The sequence below is a fragment of the Coregonus clupeaformis genome, chromosome 6 (assembly GCF_020615455.1).
Source record: "Coregonus clupeaformis isolate EN_2021a chromosome 6, ASM2061545v1, whole genome shotgun sequence".
Classification (NCBI taxonomy): Eukaryota; Metazoa; Chordata; class Actinopteri; order Salmoniformes; family Salmonidae; genus Coregonus; species Coregonus clupeaformis.
The window spans coordinates 46,134,337-46,157,570 of record NC_059197.1 but is presented as its reverse complement, the minus strand read 5'-3'; the positions used below and the strand labels follow the sequence as shown (position 1 = coordinate 46,157,570).

At 45.9% G+C, this 23,234-nt stretch overlaps 1 protein-coding gene and 1 long non-coding RNA gene across 3 annotated transcripts in view; both read right to left on the bottom strand.

Moving 5' to 3' along the window:
• Nucleotides 1-12,010, bottom strand: part of LOC121567465 (large neutral amino acids transporter small subunit 4-like) — a 21,363-nt gene extending 9,353 nt beyond the window's left edge. For both annotated transcript variants that reach the window (XM_041877523.2, XM_041877524.2), the window contains exons 1-5: nucleotides 11,831-12,010; nucleotides 9,699-9,937; nucleotides 4,120-4,360; nucleotides 3,703-3,758; nucleotides 3,524-3,600 (exon numbers count right to left, since the gene is read on the bottom strand). In XM_041877523.2, the coding sequence (XP_041733457.1) occupies nucleotides 3,524-3,600; nucleotides 3,703-3,758; nucleotides 4,120-4,360; nucleotides 9,699-9,858 (534 nt within the window). In that variant the 5' untranslated portion in view covers nucleotides 9,859-9,937; nucleotides 11,831-12,010. The remainder of the gene's footprint in view (nucleotides 1-3,523; nucleotides 3,601-3,702; nucleotides 3,759-4,119; nucleotides 4,361-9,698; nucleotides 9,938-11,830) is intronic.
• Nucleotides 12,011-13,392: 1,382 nt separating this feature from the next.
• Nucleotides 13,393-23,234, bottom strand: LOC123491080. Its single transcript, XR_006661149.1, has 3 exons — nucleotides 23,208-23,234; nucleotides 14,926-15,009; nucleotides 13,393-13,447 (listed from the first exon to the last, which is right to left on the bottom strand). It is a non-coding gene; the product is annotated as an uncharacterized LOC123491080 (long non-coding RNA).

The window sequence follows — 23,234 nt, the reverse complement described above, 5'->3', positions numbered from 1 at the left end:
CCATATCAACATGTTGCTAACCAGGAGAGGCGCATGAGTGTCTCAAATGCGTGCACTACAGTTCTACTTGAAAAACAAGCCCTAACCAGAAAACAACCCATTGCATCTGGGTTCATCTGATTCTTTTGTGTGACGGCAGCAATGATCGTTATCTCTAGCGCAGGAGATGGAGACAGAGGGAGGAAAAAGTGGGAGAGAAAAGAGGAGAGTGGAAGAGTGGAATAACTAAAAGCCTCTAAGGCACAAAGGCCAGAGAGAACAGACAAGGAGGAAATTGACAGAAGGGGGGAAACAGAGAAGTGAAAGAGAGAAGAGGGGCTGCTGTTGCGTAAAAGCGTCAGGGCTTACTGGACTGGTTCTCAGCAGCCAAAGGGAACAAGTACAAACCGGTCCAATCCTGACAGGACAGACCTCCATCATAAAATGAGTCAACATGCTGTGTCCCTGACGATCACACGCAGACAACACCAGCCTGAATATCTCCATCTCTGTGCCATCACTCTACCACTCTATCTCTCTCCCTCTTTCTGTCTCTCGCTCTTTCTCTCACTCTCTCTCTGTCATCAACACTTGGTTTTTTGCATTGCTGGCCTTGATGTGAATCCCTATCCGCCCCTACTGGACATTAAACCTAAAGCTAGTGCACGGTGAAAACAACAACAACAACAGCATGTGCAGCAGTTGACTGCCTCTACGGTCCATCCATGACCTTTAATAAGGAAATCAACATGACCCTGAGATCAGTGCCTCCACAGTCTAATAGTGTGTCATCAAGCACCAGTTAGCAAGTCAACATCTGATGGCAGGACATTTTACAGGCAGGGGGGTCGGTGTTCGTGGTGGTGACCCTGTCTGAGTAGAGAGGAACTATCCTTAGTCTAGCCTGGTCCCAGATCTGTTTGTACTTTCCTGGCAAGAGAACAACATAATACAGATCTGGGACTAGCACAAACAGATCTGGGACTAGCACAAACAGATCTGGGACTAGCACAAACAGATCTGGGACTAGCACAAACAGATCTGGGACTAGCACAAACAGATCTGGGACAAGACTATCATTAGTTCACTTCACCTTTGACATTCATCTCTCTATCCCTCTCCATCGTTCCCTTTCCAAGTCCCAGGAAGAGGTAAATAATCATCTAGGTTTATCTTCTTTTTAACTTAATTCCCCCCAAGGACCTAGTGACACAGATCCCAGAGAGGGATTGGGACCAATGAAGAAGTCCTAGAAAGGATTAGTGTTTCATGCAAAACAGCAAAACATGACTCAGAGATAATAGAATAATCATAACAAGTGCCGCAATGTACAAGAGGAGGAGCTCTGTGTCTATATGTATGTGCGTGTGTGTGCATGTGTTGGAGGAGTGCGGAGAGAGGGGCTGGGGAGTGGGGTCTGGTTGAGAAAGAGATGGATAGAGGAAGGTTAGGAGAGATATCCGCAGTGGTGATTACTATTACTATGGCTGACTGAGGGAGAGATTGAGGTCAAAGCTATTAAAGAGAAGAGGGAGGGAGGGAGGGAGGGAGGGAGGGAGGAGGGAGGGAGGGAGGGAGGGAGGGAGGGAGGGAGGGAGGAGGGAGGGAGGGAGGGAGGGAGGGAGGGAGAGAGACTGACAGCCTGCTGCTGGTAACTGGAGAAGGGCTGCGGGTAGACAGAGATAGACTAGGCAGTTTACTGATAGAAAACAGAGGTGTGTAGAGGAGAGCTCTCCTCTACCGCCTTGGGTTCTCTTCCACTTGTTTACTGCAGCTGTACTGCCTGGGACACAGAGTGCTGAGTGTGCAATCATAGAGAGAGGGAAGGAGTGAGAGGGAGGGAAGGAGGGGGCAAGCTTCCAAACCACCCCCTTTCAGCAAATTAGAAGAACCAGGAAGAAGAGAACACATAGAAAGAAAGAAAAGGTGATGGAGTAGGGGTATCATGTTGCATACCTTTCCTTTTGTGTAAATCTACAATCCAGATGACTTTGAAACTCAGAATAAACCTTAACATAATATCATATCAACTGTCTGTGGGGGACAAACTCAATGAGTTCAGACTGATTGAATGTATCCATTTCGGCTTTTGTGGAAAAAAGGGTACATTTGAATAAAAAAACTAAAACAATCCTCTGTGACAACCTTTGACCCCCACGCCCGGGAGGAGAGTGGAGAAGAAGAAAGTTTCGAAGAAAAAGGTCCGGCTGTACAAAACAACATGAACCCAGACCAGCAGTGTAAAACACACTGTTAGTCAGAGCAAGGAATTACAAGAGCGAGGTTACTGCAACAGAACAGCTGAAACAACACCAAAGGCCAGTTCCTTGGCACGCACACACACACACACACGCACGCACACACACACACACACACACACACACACACACACGCGCACACACACGTGAGGGAACTAAACGGCTATAGCAGGACAGGCTGAGATATTCTTGCGTGGGGAATGAATGAAACCAGAGAAAATTAAAACAACACGACAGTATGGAAGTGGGAGTGGGGGGCAGAAGAAACCGGCTGGGCAGCTTCTGGGTGTCGTGGTAGTGTGTGAGTGTGCCAGACAGACAGACAGATAGAGCCCCTCTGAGCCCCTGCAGTGGGGGGTGGTGGGGAGGCCAGGGAGCAGGAAACTGCCAGGGAGGGGTTGAAGGAACCCTAGCAGCGCTAAGTGTGACTGACTTCATACTTCCTGTTTGTCAGCTCAGCATACAGTGCGGTGGTGGGTGGGGGGGGGGGGTGACAACAAAGTAATACAAATTGTATCTATGCAGATAAACAATGAAATCACGTTATCTGTAAACACCATTGTGTCAGTGAAACCCGGCCGTACCTAAGGCAAGATGAATCAGAACATCTAGTCTAGCAGTCTGGGCCGCCCAATCAAAGGGCCCTCGTCAGGATCATGAATACGTAATGAAGAGCTGTCTTTTTTTGGCTCTCAGTTGGGTGACAACAAAGTAATACCAATTGTATCTATGCAGATAAACAATGAAACAATGAAATCACGTTATCTGTAAACACCATTGTGTCAGTGAAACCCGGCCGTACCTAAGGCAAGATGAATCAGAACATCTAGTCTAGCAGTCTGGGCCGCCCAATCAAAGGGCCCTCGTCAGGATCATGAATACGTAATGAAGAGGTGTCTTTTTTTGGCTCTCAGTTGGACCAGAGCACGGTTGAATAATAGATTTCTAGCGCAGGGTCTGTCCCTCCTTCTTTTTTACTTTACCTCTCCATCCCTCTCCTTTTCCCTCTGCACGTGGCCTCCCTGTGATGCAGCACTTTCCCCTTTTCTCCATCCGGTTTATGACATGTCCCACCCGCCCACCCCTCTCTCTTCGCTCCCCTCTCCACTCCGCTCTCCACCTCTCTCTCCCCACTGCTCTCTCTGCTCCCCTGTCTCCCTACTCCACCCTGCACCTTAGCGCTCTCCCCCCTCCTCACCACTGTCCCCATCCCCACCTCTCTCTGCTCACTCCCCTCTCTCCCCTCCCCACCCTCTCCCTGCAGTACAGGAGAAAACACCACTTACCGTGAGAGAAGTAAAGGTCATGCACATGCCTCCGAACCCGTTCAGTGCCAGAGCAAAGAATATGAGGATGGACAGATCTGTGCAGGGAAAACACATGTGTTAAGCAGACGGGATGGAACTGACATACATTCTAGAATAGAACATGAGTAAATAAAGAAAGAATAAAGAAATATACATACTCTTGGGGTCGCTCGATCCATAAGCGATCAGGATACAGGAGAAGGCAAAGCAGGTACTGAAATAACAGAGAACAGGTTGAATATGAGGAAGGTTTATTCATACAAAGACACACCCAAGCCAAGTCAGAAATAGAACATAAAAACATATGCAGCAGGAAGTTGTGGGTACTAAAAATTATTAAACGCTGTACCGAGGTATAGGTTTTTGTGACAATCTCAATAACACTTTAGAGCGCCATGTTTGCATGTGCATTGCGGCAATTATTCTGTCATCCCACTTCTGACACCAATATAGTGAATTTGGGGTATAGCCACTTCCGGGACTCAAACCCGGGTACAGAGACTATCACCCCAACACCTTAGCTTAAATTATAGTGCCCGCAACTGTACATTACTACCTTGTCTCTGTTCTCTTACCTGCCGAGCAGCCGGAGCTTGCGGGGGCCATACTTGTCCATGACAATGCCTAGGGGCAGGGTGATGGCACTGAGGAGGAAAGAGCCCACAGTGAAGGCCAAGTTCAGCATCTCATCCTGGTCCTTACAGATGGGCCAGCCGTTCATCTGGAGGTAGTCCTCCTCCACCATGGGGCTCTGGGTGATCCTCTTCTCATCCCCAACCAGGATTGGCTCAGACTGGTTCTGACTGGTGCTGTTACCTGGAGGCACAAAATAACTTTATGGAACCTTCAAATTCAACTTTATGGTCCCAGAGGGAAATAGATTTAGCATCATACATAGAAGATATAAAAACATACATTCAAAAGGGATTCCTGATGTTTTGGTAGAGAAATTAAGCATGATCAGACTATCAAGACGGGGGGCCAGTATGAAAAATGTATGCACTCACTAATTGTAAGTCGCTCTGGAAAAGAGCGTCTGCTAAATGACTAAAATGTCAAAAAGACGGGATTGGAAATGACAGTCATGCTAATTTCATCAAAAGACCCATAGATGAAACAATCACACTAAAGTTTCTTCCGAAACGTTACATTCTAGTTTGATTAGATAGAATGTGCCTGTTGGCAGTACATCATGGACCATCTGAAAAATGAAAAGCTTCTGAGAGTGCAGATACAATATAGGTTTGTTTGGGGTTGGATTGCAAGATATCTTGCGCAAGTGTTCTAAGAAACGTCCTCCCTCACTTGAGGCCATTGATTTCAGAGGAAACATCTTGAAAAGTCATCCATCTCAACAGTACATCTATATTTGTGTTTCATTTGTGTCTTGTGTGTCTCTTTCCTGAGACAGTGTGAGCCATGGACAGGCCAGGTAAACAGAAAAAGCTCAGTGAAAGATACTGTAACCAAACTGCTGGGATCAACAAGCTGCAGAAATAGCTGGAAGGAACTGGGTCTACTCTGAACCCCCAAATCAAGGCAGCTCCATGGCAAACCAACCCCTTAGCACCCCCAAACATTCCCAAAGTGAATCCCCAAGAGGATAGAGACAGAGCGCTCATATCATCAGTTATTTATTTCATACTTCATAACACTGTTTGTTATAAGGACTGGACACCAGTGCCTTGGTTATGAGACAGATTGCTGTTGTTGTTGAGGAGAGAAAAATAACTGTAGCCAACACCCACAAAATATAAAAAATTAAAGAGTATGATGACAGCCTTGACAGTGACAAGTCTCATAAAAAAAGTTGAGTATCCTAGGGGAGCTAGTAAGGCATTGAGTAAGGGCCTAGGGGAGGATAGGCTGCGAGACAAACTGTTTTTTTTTTCTTCAGTGTTATTCTCAGGTGACGTGACTTTTCTCTCCAAAAACCTTTGGTAACACAAGGTGTTTTTCAAGCAGTCTTGAAAAGCAGGTTGTTGTTTTCTTGAGAGTGAGTCTGGGAGTAGACATGACTGTATTATATAATATGTAGGTTAAAGGTCATGGTAGATGGTAGTTAACATATAGGTTAGCAGAAGGCCAACGGCAGCTGGGCCTGCCTGGCTGTGGGGTCTTACTGCTGAGTAATCCAGACAATGTGAGGCTGTGCTGCTGCTGCTGAGTCAATAAGGGAAGCGCCCTGAGCCTTGCAGAGCACAAACACTGTGTTAGCGCAACAATGACCTTACAACGCCTTCAAACAAAACACAGTTCACTTCTCAGTTCTGAGGTTTTACAGCGTGATTCTAATGACTCGCAGAACATCCAGTTCCATTGAAATCATATGAACTAAAAATTAGTCTGACATTATTGCTATGATACTACAGTTCACCTAACCTATAATATTCAAATAAAATCATTTATCTAGCTAGGGCCCTGCTTTTCAGGTATGTGCCTGCAGCTTTCTTCCTTGTAATTTAGAGTCAGAATAAGAACATTCAGACTCTAAGACCATGCGCTAACAAGATTATTACATGACCAACATAATAAGAACATAATGTGATATTTGTCATCTTTAACCTGATCATCCATCAATGGGAAATGGATGTGTTTCTTCCTCGTGTCCAAAAAAACATTGCTTTGTGTAATAATCAACTAATCAATCTTCAACTAATCAATCAATCTATCTGCCCATAGATGCTGTATCAATCTCAATGCGTCTGACCCTATCACTTATCAGTGATAAATGTAAATGACTGAATCCAGCGGACTAGCTTTGTTGCTAGAAAATGGTTGCCATAGGCGTAGAATGTCTGCATTTCCTCGCATTGACTCACCAGAGATAACCAACTGACAGTATTTTCCATCATCATCAGCCCTTAAAGCACTATCTATTTCAAAGCAGTGAGCAGACAGAATATTAATCAGCTCCAGATAATGTCCTCCCTGTCCTCCCTAACACCGCAAACATCCCACTGTTACTGAGCACTAATAACACTGACGCAACACTGATTAAAATAGTCGGCTGATAAGAGCTGGAAGGAAGCTAGCCTGGTGTCAGATAAAAAATAAAAATAAAAGATGATGTTTTATTGTCACATACACCGGATAGGTGCAGTGAAATGTGATTTTTACAGGGTCAGCCATAGTAGCCCCTGGAGCAAATTAGGGTTAAGTACCTTGCTCAAGGTCTGTTTGTGCTGTCTTGGCAACTCCTATGGTCAAGCCAAACAAAAGTTGTCAAGACAGCACAAACAGATCTGTGACCAGACTAGTTTAAGGAAGCCGGTAAGGCTGAGTTCTGTCAGGGAGGTGGTTGGGGTCACAGGGTGGGTGAGGTGAGGGGTGAGCGGGGAGTCCGCACTGCTCTCTCAAGTCTCTGCTGAAACAACACTCATTCCACACTTCCACTCATTCCACACTGGCCCTAGGGCCTCTCATGTTCCCTGCTAGTAGCTAGCGACATGAGATGCCCCAGGGCTCATAGGGCCCATACTGACACAGACATTCCAACTATGTGCCCCTGCCATATACTTGACCTTAAAGCAAAGGAGGGGGAGGGGGAAGGGGGTGTAAGACAGGGACACCATACATGATGATAAAAGAGTTATGAAACGTGATTTTCCAAGTTCCATTACAGATAAAAAACTGATATTCTATTCTATTTGTTGGTAGTTGTAATAGTACTGGCACTGGATGCTTCATACTAACAATAAAAACAAGAGGCTTGATATTTCCTGTACAATATGTTCTGTCCATGTTGTCAGTGAAACATGCCTTAGCTAAACTGAGTGTAAATCAAACTACGTCAACAGTACACACCTTACAGTGTTAAACTAACAGACTCTACCAAGATAAATGTAATGTGGGAATGATGACAGTCTAGTTTATGTAATGAAACACAAGAGCTGCCGGAGAGAGAGAGGTGAAGGGACTGGGAGTCAACGATGTTACATGTGGGAGGAATGTGAGCCTCACACTTCACAATGTCAGCCTAACCACAAACTTTTCCATTAGCAGATAGGTGAGGAACCAAAACAGAGGTGGCCCACAGTGTCACACAGTCCAATCTCAGATCCTTTAAATCGAAACAACGATATGGGGACAAAGGTCACCATGACACCAAACACATAAAGGACTCTCAGCAATCTGTTTGACAGATGCCCTTTGAATGCATTCATCTTTTGAAACATAAGAGAAGGCAAGGATGAAAGAGTGTCGAGACTGACCTGATCTGCATAAATGAAAAGGCCTATTGACATGTTAAATGCTGCCTGGCAAATAGAAATCACTGTGGCAGATGATCAGAGGACTCTTGAGTCAATCACAAGCCATGCTCTATCAATATTATTATATGATCTAGTCCATCACAGGCCATGTTCTGAAGATATTACGTTACGACCTACATAATGATGATGTGCTTTATTTGTCCTATCATCTCAAGGTCTCAGTGAAGACACATATTTATCTTTCTCTCTCTCTCCCTCTCTCTCTCCCTCCCTCTCTCTAATGCCCACTGCCTCCCTAAGTGTCTGTGTGTTTGAAAGATGAAAGGAGGACAGATGATTCATAGACTATGGGAACAGAGAGAGCGAACGAAAGAGCGAGATATAGAAAAAGAGGGAGAAAGGGAGAGAGAGAGAAAGAGAGAGAGAGAGAGGGGGGATCCAAGTCACTGGTTCGCTGTAGCATTTGGATGCAAATAAACCAATAAAACAAAAGACGCCCTTATGAGCACACAGAAATGTACCTGGTGCTTTCATCCCAGATCCCATGCCCACCACCCCCTGGTTTCATCCATCATCTCTGTGATGTGGATGATTTAGTGGAATCATCAAATCCCCATGATAGAGAGAGAGCTCTGAATCATAGCCGCATTAGAGGCTTGTTAAACAGGCTGACTGCTATTGATGTGTTATTTTTTCTCAAAGCTCAACTTCGGCGGGGCTGGAAACAACGCAAGTGTCTTGGCCAATGATCTAATAAATCCCTCTCGCAAACTTTCAAGACTAGCCAGGCTGTATAGGTGAATTTCTTTTAAAGACTCTCCTTTATGGCAACATCATCAATAAATCTGTACAAAAACCCCAATTAGGTCATTATCTGCAGCAGTTGTTCTGGGCCTGTATTCATAAAACGTTTCAGAGTAGAAGTGCTGATCTAGGATCAGGTCCCCACTGTCTATGTAATCTTATTCATGATCGAAAAGGAGAAAGTGATCCTATATCAGCACTCCTACTCTGTGACACTTTGTGAATATGGCCCTGGTTTCGTTTGCATTTAAGCAGACAAAGACCCTCAGGAGGAACTGATCATGTCAAACGTAAGGGGAAACTCATTCAATTCCTCTGCTCAATGTGATTGGATTAGAAACCCCCACCCCTTCATTTCATCCTCGCCCACAGAATATCCAGTTGATCTGAACATTCTGTCACACCATTCTATTTTAACATCCAATGAAAGAACTTACGGTATTGTTCTAAAGAACACTATTGAAGCGTTGGACCATTCCAACAAACGTGATTGAATTAAAACTACACAGACACATAAAGTCCTCTTTGTCTCACAGTAGTGAAATAGAAACACCTTTGATTGCTGAATTAAATAAGCATAATAAGTAGGATTGTTTAAAACACACTCAATCTTTGTCAGACCTTCAAAGCCCAAGAGATACCCCTTCACGTGTCTCACTTGCTGAGTGAGACAGCAATACTAGATATAGAAAAAAATGCTATAAAAACAAATTATTATATGTGTTATACCTGTGTTATTACACAAGTATTGTAGGTATGAGAATGATGGAAGGTTTTTGTTGCTTCAGTTTATGCTTGGTTTATGTTGCTAAAAATGCTTGTTTCATTGTGACATTTAGCAACATAAACCAAGCATAAACTGAAGCAACAAAAACCTTCCATCATTCTCATACCTACAATACTTGTGTAATAACACAGGTATAACACATATAATAATGGTATTCCCTTTTTAGGGTTTCCTATTCATTGTAATAAAAATTGTCTACAACGTAAAATATATTTCAGCACCTGGAATAGTGTTATACTGTATAAATCCAACCCATTGTCTTCATTTCCCAACCCCCTATTTTGACAAAACAGGATGTGTAACACAGAGCATTATGGGTATTGTAGTGCATCATGCTACACAGCTTTACCAGGTTCTCTGCAGAGGTAGGAGTAGAAGCCTTCAGACTTGAGCATGATGAGCAGGGAGCCCCAGCCCAGCAGCACAGCAGAGAACAGCAGGTTCTCTATGACCGCAGTCACAGCCATCCACCAGCGCCTGGAGAAGGCTGTGGCCAGGGAGGGTGCCATCTTTATTATTTATTATTATTATCTTCACAGGTAGAAGAGGGGCACAACGGTGCTCGTAGAACGAAGGAGGGCTGGTGGCCTGGAAGATAAGGTTGATACATGTTAAGGGGCTAAGAGTGTGAAGATACATATTTGGTAGTTGTTTGACATTTAAATGTGACATATAAATACTACACTAAACTGTATATGAGTTGGTGAGGGATACATCAGAGGTAGCCAATACATAAGGGGGATATACCTACACAAGGATGAAACATGAATTTCCATTTCAAATAACAATCATTATGCTAATTATGGTATGTGTACAGTAGAAGATGAAGCTATCAGCCTTTTAAGTCACTGGGTTTCCTTGTCTTTGTCCTTGTAGGATAATACTTTTTCACTATTACAAAACAGCTGAGCTCTTCCAGGAGCGTGCCTGGACCACAAAACCCCTCCTACTCATGTACCAAAACACCGCCCTAGCTCCCTCTGGTTGGCAGATAGTTTTCTGGACCTCTATCATTGGCTGCATATTAATAAAGCTACCAAGAATGACTCCACGTGAGGCCAAGTTCCAGCCGGTTCGAACTAGTGCGGCGCGAGATCATCATCCTTTTTGTTCCCGTCGCCATCTTCACCAGACATCAATAACTGCCTATGGGCTAATAATGTAACAAATATATAATGATAATTATAATTTGCCTCTACTAAGCCTATGTATCACGGAATGTAGCCTAAAACTTACAACATACAATGTATTAATTAACACAAACCCACACTGGCCAATTAACTATTAGATATGCATTGCATATTATTTTAGTCTAAGAGGTGGTATTATTTTTCTCGTGATTTCACTGTCATTTTATTTTCACTACATATTAGCCTATATATGTTAGTTATTTTATTGATAGGTGTGAAGGTCAGGTCCTCAGTACTTTGGACAATGGGTATTAAGCCTATATTATGATTCGCCTTGTCCTTATGAGGTTCTTAAACAATAAGTATGGTGCGGGAAATGAGCAGCTCTGTAAACTGGTCTGAACTGGACTGAAATCATCTGCCCTCTCAATGCGCCTCCTCCTCCTCCTGCACCCCCACCCCATCTCTTTCGCATGAAGTTCAGCTGTTCAGTATCGAAAACACAGCACGCCGTGCATAGCAACAGTCTCACCGTTCGAAACAAAGCTTCAATTAGCCAACAGCTTCCATGCAGTTTCACAAATCTCAACGACATTTGATGGTTTCACTATTATCATGCAGCACATTTCCCCTCAATGTTAATGTTATTACTAAAAAAATGGAATAAATGGACACACAAGTAAGGACAGTATTATCTAATATGGCTGTATTTCGTTGCAAAGCAAATTCCCCCTTTGGACATTAAAAATATAAACTCTAAACACTTAAACTCAATCTGTAGAAAAGCAAAATAAAATCATGATAACATGACGTCGACATTTAAATACATTTTATAAGTCAACTGCATGCTGTTATTTCCCTAAAATAATTGTAACATTTCGTGATGCCAACGACAGCGTTGCAAACGGTGTATAGGCTCCTCAAGCAAAACACCATAAACAAAAACATAATTGGGATGATCACCCCCTCTTAAGTCACGTGGACTACACATCATGTAACAGTAAAGTTGCTATAGGGGAAACTAATAGCACTGCAATCAACAATAAACGCCTAATGTAACAACATCAAATTCAAAGTATAATTCACTCATACTTTCCTTGATAGGCCTATACACAGTCATTTTCAGATAAGTTTCCATTGAAACATTGTTGCATGTTTTGTCTCGGATAATCATTTCAGGGTCGGCTACGAAGATATGACAGACTATAAACAATGTTTCATTTCTGCACACTCAGTGTAACATAGCTTGTCTTTTTTTCAGTGACCAATTTTAAATAAAAGCAAAGTAGAGAATTTATAGATTTCTCCCCTTAGAATAACAGTAGAGCATCCCTAAAGTGCGGTACCATACCTGAGTGTCTGGAACCACGAACAAGGTCGCCTGCCTCTCCACTGACTGGACTCTGTCTTTGTCTTAAAATCTATAGTTGTTATTCTCAAAACAACAAATTACAGCTATACTGTAGACTTGACTCAATCTTTTGTTTCTTTGCATCCACATTTCTCTTTTCAACGCAGATTCCTGCTTTTATTTTCGCACCAAAGCTGCACAAACAAGCCTGCATCTCCATTGGCCAGGTCCTGAGCTAGAGACACGCTCAAACCAATCAGAGAGCGCTTAAATGATTAAATAAATAATTAATTGGTGAAAACAGCCAGCTAATGTTTTGACACAAAAGACAGGAGGGAGTTATGGCAAAGATTAACTTAAAAAAGGACCGTTGCAGGCATTGTTTTATTTTCAATTACATTTCGAGATTTGCACATTGCCTAGTCTATTTATAGATAAAACAAAAATAGCAAACTTGTTTATGGTTGAGGTAAATGGGCAAACAGACAAACTTTTTCCAAAGTGCATAACAAAGGGAATATGAGTTTCTACCTTCACAGGTGAGAAAATATAGAATTAGATGTGTAGTAATAGTAGCACTGTCCCTCATTAAATCAAATCAAAGAGTGGGCATCAGAAAAAATGACCTTATTATTCAGGTAACTTGACATATTTTCGTTTTTCTATGGAAATTGAAACTAAGGATAATGGCATGTCCCCATGGACCAGACTAGGAAGGAGCCAAACAAAGACACTGTAGAAAGGTCCTCTGTAGCTCAATTGGTAGAGCATGGCGCATGTAACGCCAGGGTAGTGGGTTCGATCACCGGGACCACCCATACGTAAAAATGTATGCACACATGACTGTAAATCGCTTTGGATAAAAGCGTCTGCTAAATGGCATATTATTATCAAAAGTTTAAATTGATGCTGACATCTTGTGGTAGAATAAATAAATACTGTCAACTTCGTTTTGTCACCCTCAACTTAATACATTTCAATATTCAGTAGTGAAATTTAGTTGGCTACCAACAAATTATTGTTAAACCATTAATGCCCAACTTTGTTAGAGAGGGAACATGATCATCTAATTTCCACATAGTAGACTATGACCCTAGAGTTCCAACAGGTAATGCGTATGCAGGTCTATTGCTCTCTGCTGGCCATACATGGAAGTGCTGTTTAAACGTTACGCGCTTCTTTACTTCGATGCGTTTCTGACACAACATAAGAATGCAAACTATTGGAAAAACGTGTAGACCTATTGCAGACGATTTCATTGACCTATGGCTACATTCATTGACTTATTACAACCTGACATCCAAATGTAAACTCAGTTAGTAATAATTAAATACTAATAACATCTTTCATACCATGTATATGTGCAAAAGTACCATATCTATTTATTTTATTTTTTATTTAACCTTTGTTTAACTAGGCAAGTCAGTTAAGACCAAATTCTTATTTACAAATAAACAACCACACCATCCACCAATGATGAAGTACTTGGAGTCTATCATCAGCAATAGGAAAGGCAGATGAAATCAGATGCACACTTTGATGTCCAGATGAGACATGCTCCTGGTGAACTCCTTCAGCTTCCTGACTCCCTCCTTTGATAACTTGTTGTCAAACATCCTGAGAAAAGAGACAGTCACAATGAAATGTCAACATATGTAAAATATTATCTTGTTCAAATAGTAGGAAATTGAGCAGATAACAGTATCAATGCTAAGTAAACTAATGTAAAGATGTTAAGGTTGCAGACCCATACCTGCAGATTGGAATTCAAATTCCTCAATGTTTTATAAGAAATGTATTAATTAGAGCATATACACTACCGTTCAAAAGTTTGGGGTCACTTAGAATTGTCCTTGTTTTCGAAAACACCAGTCTCAACGTCAACAGTGAAAAGGCGACTCTGGGATGCTGACCTTCTAGGCAGAGTTGAAAAAGAAAAGATTAAGATGGGCAGTCAGAGATATGGCTTTTTCTTTGTAACTCTGCCTAGAAGGTCAGCATCCCGGAGTCGCCTTTTCACTGTTGACGTTGAGACGGCTGTTTTGCGGGTACTATTTAATGAAGCTGCCAGTTGAGGACCTGTGAGGCGTCTGTTTCTCAAACTAGACACTCTAATGTATTTGTCCTCTTGCTCAGTTGTGCACCGGGGACTCCCACTCATTTACATTTTTACATTTACGTCATTTAGCAGACGCTCTTATCCAGAGCGACTTACAGTTAGTGAGTGCATACATTATATATTTTTTGGTCCCCCGTGGGAATCGAACCCACAACCCTGCCGTTGCAAACGCCATGCTCTACCAACTGAGCTACATCCCTGCCAGCCATTCCCTCCCCTACCCTGGACGACGCTGGGACAATTGTGCGCCGCCCCATGGGTCTCCCGGTCGCGGCCGGCTACGACAGAGCCTGGATTCGAACCAGGATCTCTAGTGGCACAGCTAGCACTGCGATGCAGTGCCTTAGAGCACTGCGCCACTTCTCTTTCTATTCTGGTTAGAGCCAGTTTACGCTGTTCTGAGAAGGGAGTAGTACACAGCGTTGTATGAGATCTTCAGTTTCTTGACAATTTCTCGCATGGAATAGCCTTCATTTCTCAGAACAAGAATAGACTGACGAGTTTAAGAAGAAAGTTATTTGTTTCTGGCCATTTTGAGCCTGTAATTGAACCCACAATTGCTGATGATCCAGATACTCAACTAGTCTCAAGAAGGCCAGTTTTATTGCTTCTTTAATCAGCACAACAGTTTTCAGCTGTGCTAACATAATTGCAAAAGGGTTTTCTAATTATCAATTAGCCTTTTAAAATGATAAACTTGGATTAGCAAACACAACGTGCCATTGGAACACAGGACTGATGGTTGCTATAATGGGCCTCTGTACGCCTATGTAGATATTCCATAAAAAATCTGCCGTTTCCAGCTACAATAGCCATTTACAACATTAACAATGTCTACACTGTATTTCTGCTCAATTTGATGTTATTTTAATGGACAAAAAAATTGCTTTTCTTTTGAAAACAAGGACATTTCTAAGTGACCCCAAACTTTTGAACGGTAGTGTACATGGTAAACCGAGAGTGTGTCACTGCTCACCAGAGATGTTCCAGAGTGGTATTCTCAGTCAGTGCTTCCATGAGGAGTTCTGCTCCCTTATCAGTAATCTGGTTGTCACGGAGCCTGAGGAACACTGTCAAGGGCTGAGCGTAGATGTGGTGCAGAAATCAAGCGCAGGACAACAGAGGCTCTTCAACAGTCTTTAGTGAGGATCAAAATAATACAAAAGACTCACGGCAAAATCCCAGCCGGAGGGCAAGCGAAACAATTACGCACACAGGGAACAGTGCGTAACTCAAACTGCGCACACAGTGCGGACACTCTCTCAAAACAAACAGAACGAGAAAGAACAAACTGACGCATAGCTGACACGTAACAATTACACACAACACATGACAAAACCTAAGAGAACTTATAGAGCACATAATCAACACTAACAAAGAACAGGTGTACAAACAGACCAAACCAAACGAACATCGAAACATAGAACGGTGGCAGGTAGTACTCCAGAGACGACAACCGCCGAAGCCTGCCCGAACAAGGAGGAGAAGCAGCCTCGGCAGAAACCGTGACAGTACCCCCCTTGACGCGCGGATCCAGCCGTGCGCCGACCCCGGCCTCGAGGACGACCAGGCGGACGCGGAGCAGGGCGCGTAGGATGACCACGATGGAACTCGGTCAGAAGAGACGGGTCTAAGATGTCCCTCCTCGGCACCCAGCACCGCTCCTCCGGGCCGTACCCCTCCCACTCCACGAGATATTGGAGCCCCCGCTTCCGGCGTCTCGAATCCAGGATGGACCGAACAGTGTACGCCGGAGCCCCCTCGATGTCCAGCGGGGGCGGAGGAGTCTCCTCTATCTCAAAGTCCTGGAGTGGACCAGCTACCACCGGCCTGAGGAGAGACACATGGAACAAGGGGTTAATATTCTTGTAATCAATAGGCAATTGTAACCTGTAACACACCTCGTTCAACCTCCTCAGGACTTTAAAAGGCCCCACAAACCGCCGACCCAGCTTCCGGCAGGGCAGGCGGAGGGGCAGGTTTCTGGTCGAGAGCCAGACCCGATCTCCCGGTGCGTACACCGGTCCCTCACTGCGGTGGAGATCGGCGCTCGTCTTCTGTTGACGGATGGCCCGCTGCAGATTTTTATTTTTATTTTATTTCACCTTTATTTAACCAGGTAAGCCAGTTGAGAACAGGTTCTCATTTACAACTGCGACCTGGCCAAGACAAAGCAAAGTAGTGCAACAAAAACAACACAGAGTTACATATGGGGTAAAAAAAACATAAAGTCAGAAATACAACAGAAAATATATATACAGTGTGTGCAAATGTATTAAGTTATGGAGGTAAGGCAATAAATAGGCTATAGTGCAGAATAATTACAATAGTATTAACACTGGAATGCTAGATGTGCAAGAGATTATGTGCAAATAGAGATACTGGGGTGCAAAAGAGCAAATTAAATAGCAATATAGGGATGAGGTAGTTGGGTGGGCTAATTTCAGATGGGCTGTGTACAGGTGCAGTGATCGGTAAGGTGCTCTGACAACTGATGCTTAAAGTTATTGAGGGAGATAAGAGTCTCCAGCTTCAGAGATTTTTGCAATTGTTCCAGTCATTGGCAGCAGAGAACTGGAAGGAATGGCGGCCAAAGGAGGTGTTGGCTTTGGGAATGACCAGTGAGATATACCTGCTGGAGCGCAGACTACGGGTGGGTGCTGCTATGGTGACCAATGAGCTAAGATAAGGCGGGGATTTGCCTAGCAGTGATTTATAGATGGCCTGGAGCCAGTGGGTTTGACGACGAACATGTAGTGAGGACCAGCCAACAAGAGCGTACAGGTCACAGTGGTGGGTAGTGTATGGGGCTTTGGAGACAAAACGGATGGCACTGTGATAGACTACATCCAATTTGCTGAGTAGAGTGTTGGAGGCTATTTTATAAATGACATCGCCGAAGTCAAGGATCGGTAGGATAGTCAGTTTTACGAGGGCATGTTTGGCAGCATGAGTGAAGGAGGCTTTGTTGCGAAATAGGAAGCCGATTCTAGATTTAACTTTGGATTGGAGATTCTTTATGTGAGTCTGGAAGTTGAGTTTACAGTCTAACCAGACACCTAGATATTTGTAGTTGTCCACATACTCTAGGTCAGACCCGTCGAGAGTGGTGATTCTAGTCGGGTGGGCGGGTGCTAGCAGCGTTCGATTGAAAAGCATGCATTTAGTTTTACTAGTGTTTAAGAGCAGTTGAAGGCTACTGAAGGATTGTTGTATGGCATTGAAGCTCGTTTGGAGGTTTGTTAACACAGTGTCCAATGAAGGGCCAGATGTATACAAAATGGTGTCGTCTCGTAGAGGTGGATCTGAGAGTCACCAGCAGCAAGAGCGACATCATTGATATACACGGAGAAAAGTGTCGGCCCAAGAATTGAACCCTGTGGCACCCCCATAGAGACTGCCATAGGTCCAGACAACAGGCCCTCCGATTTGACACACTGAACTCTATCTGAGAAGTAGTTGGTGAACCAGGCGAGGCAGTCATTTGAGAAACCAAGGCTATTTAGTCTGCCAATAAGAATGCGGTGGTTGACAGAGTCGAAAGCCTTGGCCAGGTCGATGAAGACGGCTGCACAGTACTGTCTATTATCAATCGCGGTTATAATATCGTTTAGGACCTTGAGCGTGGCTGAAGTGCACCCGTGACCAGCTCGAAACCGGATTGCATAGCGGAGAAGGTACGGTGGTATTCGAAATGGTCGATGATCTGTTTATTAACTTGGCTTTCGAATACTTTCGAAAGGCAGGGCAGGATGGATATAGGTCTGTAGCAGTTTGGATCTAGAGTGTCACCCCCTTTGAAGAGGGGGATGACCGCGGCAGCTTTCCAATCTCTGGGGATCTCAGACGTTATGAAAGAGAGGTTGAACAGACTAGTAATAGGGGTTGCGACAATTTCGGCGGCTAGTTTTAGGAAGAAAGGGTCCAGATTGTCTAGCCCAGCTGATTTGTAGGGGTCCAGATTTTGCAGCGCTTTCAAAACATCAGCTGTCTGAATTTGTGTGAAGGAGAAGCGGGGGGGCATGGGCAAGTTGCAGCAGAGGGTGCAGAGTTGGTGGCCGGGTTAGTGGAAGCCAGATGGAAAGCATGGCCAGCTGTAGCAAAATGCTTGTTGAAATTCTCGATTATTGTAGATTTATCGGTGGTGATAGTGTTTCCTAGCCTCAGTGCAGTGGGCAGCTGGGAGGAAGTGCTCTTATTCTCCATGGACTTTACAGTGTCCCAAAACTTTTTGGAGTTAGTGCTACAGGATGCAAATTTCTGTTTGAAAAAGTTAGCCTTTGCTTTCCTGACTGCTTGTGTATATTGGTTCCTAACTTCCCTGAAAAGTTGCATATCGCGGGGGCTATTTGATGCTAATGCTGTACGCCACAGGATGTTTTTGTGCTGGTCAAGGGCAGTCAAGTCTGAGGAGAACCAGGGGCTATATCGGTTCTTAGTTCTGTATTTTTGAATGGGGCATGTTTATTTAAGATTGAGAGGAAATTACTTTTAGGAACAACCAGGCATCCTCTACTGACGGAATGAGATCTATATCCATCCAGGATGCCTGGGCCAGGTCAATTAGGAAGGCCTCCTCGCTAAAGTGTTTTAGGGAGCGTTTGACAGTGATGAGGGGTGGTTGTTTGACCGCGGACCCGTTACGGACGCAGGCAATAAGGCAGTGATCGCTGAGATCCTGGTTGAAGACAGCTGAGGTGTATTTAGAGGGTATGTTAGTCAGGATGATATCTATGAGGGTACCCATGTTTAAGGATTTAGGGTTGTACCTGGTAGGTTCGTTGATAATTTGCGTGAGGTTGAGGGCATCTAGCTTGGATTGTAGGTGGACGTGAGCAGCGTACCACGTCTCCTCCGAGCGCCGCACCCACTCATCCACCGCAGGGGCCTCGATCTGGCTCTGATGCCAAGGTGCCAGAGCCGGCTGGTATCCTAAAACACACTGGAACGGAGTTAGTTTGGTGGAGGAGTGGCAGAGAGAGTTCTGTGCCATCTCGGCCCAGGGAACATACCTTTCCCACTCCTCCGGCCGGCCCTGGCAATATGACCTCAGAAACCTACCCACATCCTGGTTCACACGTTCGACCTGCCCATTGCTCTCCGGGTGGTACCCCGAGGTAAGGCTAACCGAAACCCCCAAGCGCTCCATGAAAGCTCTCCAGACTCTGGAGGTAAATTGGGGGCCTCGATCAGACACTATATCCTCGGGTACCCCGTAATGCCGGAAGACGTGGGTGAATAGTGCCTCAGCGGTCTGTAGGGCAGTAGGGAGACCCGGCATGGGAAGGAGACGACAGGCCTTTGAGAACCGGTCCACAACGACCAGAATGGTGGTATTCCCCTGTGAGGGGGGAAGGTCTGTAACAAAATCCACCGAGAGGTGCGACCAGGGTCGTTGGGAACGGGCAGGGGTTGTAACCACCCCTGGGCAAATGTCTGGGCGCCTTACACTGGGCACACACCGAGCAGGAGGAAACATAAACCCTCACATCCCTGGCTAACGTTGGCCACCAGTACTTCGTGCTAAGGCAGTGCACTGTCCGGCCAATACCTGGATGGCCAGAGGAGGGTGACGTGTGAGCCCAATAAATGAGTCGATCCCGAACCTCGAGCGGAACGTACGTCCGACCCACCGGACACTGGGGAGGACTAGGGTCGGTACGTAACGCCCGCTCGATTTCAGCATCGACCTCCCACACCACCGGTGCCACCAAACAAGACTTCGGTGGTATGGGAGTGGGCTCAACGGACCACTCCTCTGTGTCATACCGCCGAGACAGGGCGTCTGCCTTTCCGTTCTGGGACCCAGGGATGTAAGTGATCGTAAACACGAACCTGGCTAGAAACATAGTCCACCGCGCCTGGCGAGGATTCAGTCTCCTAGCTGCCCGAATGTATTCCAGATTACGGTGGTCAGTCAAAATGAGAAAAGGGTGTTGAGCCCCCTCAAGCCAATGCCTCCACACCTTTAGGGCCTGTACCACGGCTAACAGCTCCCTGTCCCCTACGTCATAATTTCGCTCCGCCGGACTGAGCTTTTTCGAGTAAAAGGCACAGGGGCGGAGTTTAGGTGGCGTGCCGGACCGTTGCGAGAGAACGGCTCCGATACCGGCTTCTGACGCGTCCACCTCCACTTGGAATGGTAAAGCGGGATCCGGGTGCGCCAGCGCCGGCGCCGAAGTAAACAGGTCCTTCAGTCTCCCAAAAGCCCTGTCCGCTTCAACTGACCACCGCAAGCGCACCGGACCCCCCTTCAGAAGGGACGTGATGGGAGCTGCCACCTGTCCAAAACCCCGGATAAACCTCCAGTAGTAATTCGCAAAGCCCAAGAACTGCTGCACCTCTTTAACTGTGGTTGGGGTTTGCCAATTACGCACGGCCGACACACGGTCAACCTCCATCTTCACCCCTGACGCAGACAACTGATAACCCAAAAAGGAGACCGACTCCTGGAAAAACAGACATTTCTCTGCCTTGACATACAGGTCGTGCTCCAACAGTCTCCTCAATACTCGGCGCACCAGGGCTACATGCTCGGCTCGGGTAGAACTGTACACCAGAATATCGTCGATATACACGACCACCCCCTGTCCCTGCATGTCCCGGAAAATCTAATCCACAAAGGATTGGAAGACTGACGGAGCATTCATTAGACCGTATGGCATGACGAGATACTCGTAATGACCCGAGGTGGTACTAAATGCTGTCTTCCATTCATCGCCCTCCCTAATGCGCACCAAGTTGTAGGCGCTCCTGAGGTCCAATTTTGTGAAGAACCTTGCCCCGTGTAATGACTCCGTCATAGTCGCAATCAGAGGGAGTGGATAACTGTATTTTACAGTAATCTGATTGAGACCACGGTAATCAATACACGGGCGCAAACCTCCATCTTTCTTCTTCACAAAAAAGAAGCTCGAGGACGCAGGGGAAGTGGAGGGCCGTATGTATCCCTGTCTCAGAGACTCAGCTATGTATGTCTCCATAGCTCTCTTCTCCTCTTGCGACAACGGATACACATGTCTCTGCGCGAGCGCAGCTCCTGCCTGGAGATCTATCGCACAATCCCCCTGTCTATGAGGTGGCAATCGCGCCGCCCTCGCCTTGCTAAACACGACTGCCAGATCCTCATACTCGGGGGGAATGTGCAATGCGGGCACTTGGTTTGGACTCTCCACCGAGGTCGCCCCCACGGAAACACCCAGACATCGCCCCACACACTGGGCAGACCACCCCTTAAGAGCCCTCTCTCGCCACGAAATAGTGGGATCATGAGTAATCAACCAGGGAAGCCCCAGCACCACCGGTTACGCAGGAGAGTCAATCAGATATAGCTGAATCGTCTCCTCATGACCCCCCTGCGTCTCCATCCTAAGTGGCGCTGTGACCTCCCTAATCAACCCCGATCCCAACGGACGGCTATCTAGGGCATGTACAGGGAAGGGATCTTTAACAGGAAGGAGAGGAATCCCTAACTCTTTACAAAACTTACGATCTACAAAATTCCCAGCCGCGCCTGAATCTACTAGCGCCTTATGCTGGGAACGAGGTGCAACCTGTAAAAAACAAACAGGTATGGTTATGTGCACGACAGAGAGCTCTGGGTAAGTGGGGCGCCTACTCACCAGGAAGGACTCCCCAGCGCGTGGCCTGCCGTCTCGTCCCTCAGGAGACCCTCCCCAGCACCTGGCCGCAGTGTGTCCTCCACGGCCACAGTTGGTGCAGGGGACGGCCCTCCTCGAACTCCCTCTCCTCCGTTCTCTAGCGCCAGCCCCTCCGAGCTCCATGGGACTCGACTCGGAGGTGCTGGAGGGTGGAATGGGCGACCCCCCCCCAGGGTGTCCGCGGGTGGCCAGCAGGGTGTCTAGGCGAATTGCCATGTCCACCAGTTGGTCAAAGGTGAGAGTGGTGTCCCTGCAGGCCAACTCTCTACGGACGTCCTCCCTGAGGCTGCAGCGAAAGTGGTCTATGAGGGCCCGCTCATTCCACCCTGCATCAGCCGCTAGAGTACGGAACTCCAGTGCAAAATCTTGGGCACTCCTCATCCCCTGCCGGAGGTAGAACAGACGCTCCCCCGCCGCTTTCCCCTCCGGTGGATGGTCGAACACAGTCCGGAAGCGGCGGGAGAATTCAGCATATGTGATAGTAGCGGCGTCTATCCTCCTCCATTCGGCGTTGGCCCATTCCAATGCCTTGCCGGTGAGACAGGAGATGAGGGCGGAAACACTCTCGTATCCCGAGGGCACCGGGTGTACAGTGGCTAGGTAAAGTTCGACTTGTAGAAGGAAACCCTGACACCCGGCAGCGGTACCATCATACGCCCTCGGGAGCAAGAGCCGAATCCCACTGGGTTCCGGAAGTTGAACAGGCGGACTGGCTGATGGCGATGGTGCGAGGGGTGGATGCGTGGGAGCCCCGCCGGTCTCCCATCTACGGAGGGTCTCCACCACCCCCTCGAGAGAGTTCCCAATCCAACTGATCTTTTGATCCTGTCCGCGAAGGCGCTCCTCGATTGCCTCGACAGATGACGCGGCTCCTGCTGATTCCATGGTGGTGTGTAATTCTGTCAAGGGCTGAGCGTAGATGTGGTGCAGAAATCAAGCGCAGGACAACAGAGGCTCTTCAACAGTCTTTAGTGAGGATCAAAATAATACAAAAGACTCACGGCAAAATCCCAGCCGGAGGGCAAGCGAAACAATTACGCACACAGGGAACAGTGCGTAACTCAAACTGCGCACACAGTGCGGACACTCTCTCAAAACAAACAGAACGAGAGAGAACAAACTGACGCATAGCTGACACGTAACAATTACACACAACACATGACAAAACCTAAGAGAACTTATAGGGCACATAATCAACACTAACAAAGAACAGGTGTACAAACAGACCAAACCAAACGAACATCGAAACATAGAACGGTGGCAGCTAGTACTCCGGAGACGACGACCGCCGAAGCCTGCCCGAACAAGGAGGAGAAGCAGCCTCGGCAGAAACCGTGACAAACACAAAAACATGTCTGTTGCTAATATTGATTTACCTGACCAAAAGCCTATGTTCGAGGATCAATCCAAGACAGATCAACAACCTAGGTACAGCAATAGTGCACATCTGTGTTTGTTTGAATCCAGGCCTTATTCTTGTAATTACCTAGTGTGAACTAACATAAGAATATGAGAGAACTTGACCACAGATGTGTGACTAGGCTGTTTTTAACCGCAAAGGATGATATCTTTGATAGCAGTGGTTTCTCATCTTCACCTGATATCTTTAAGTGTATGATTGGTC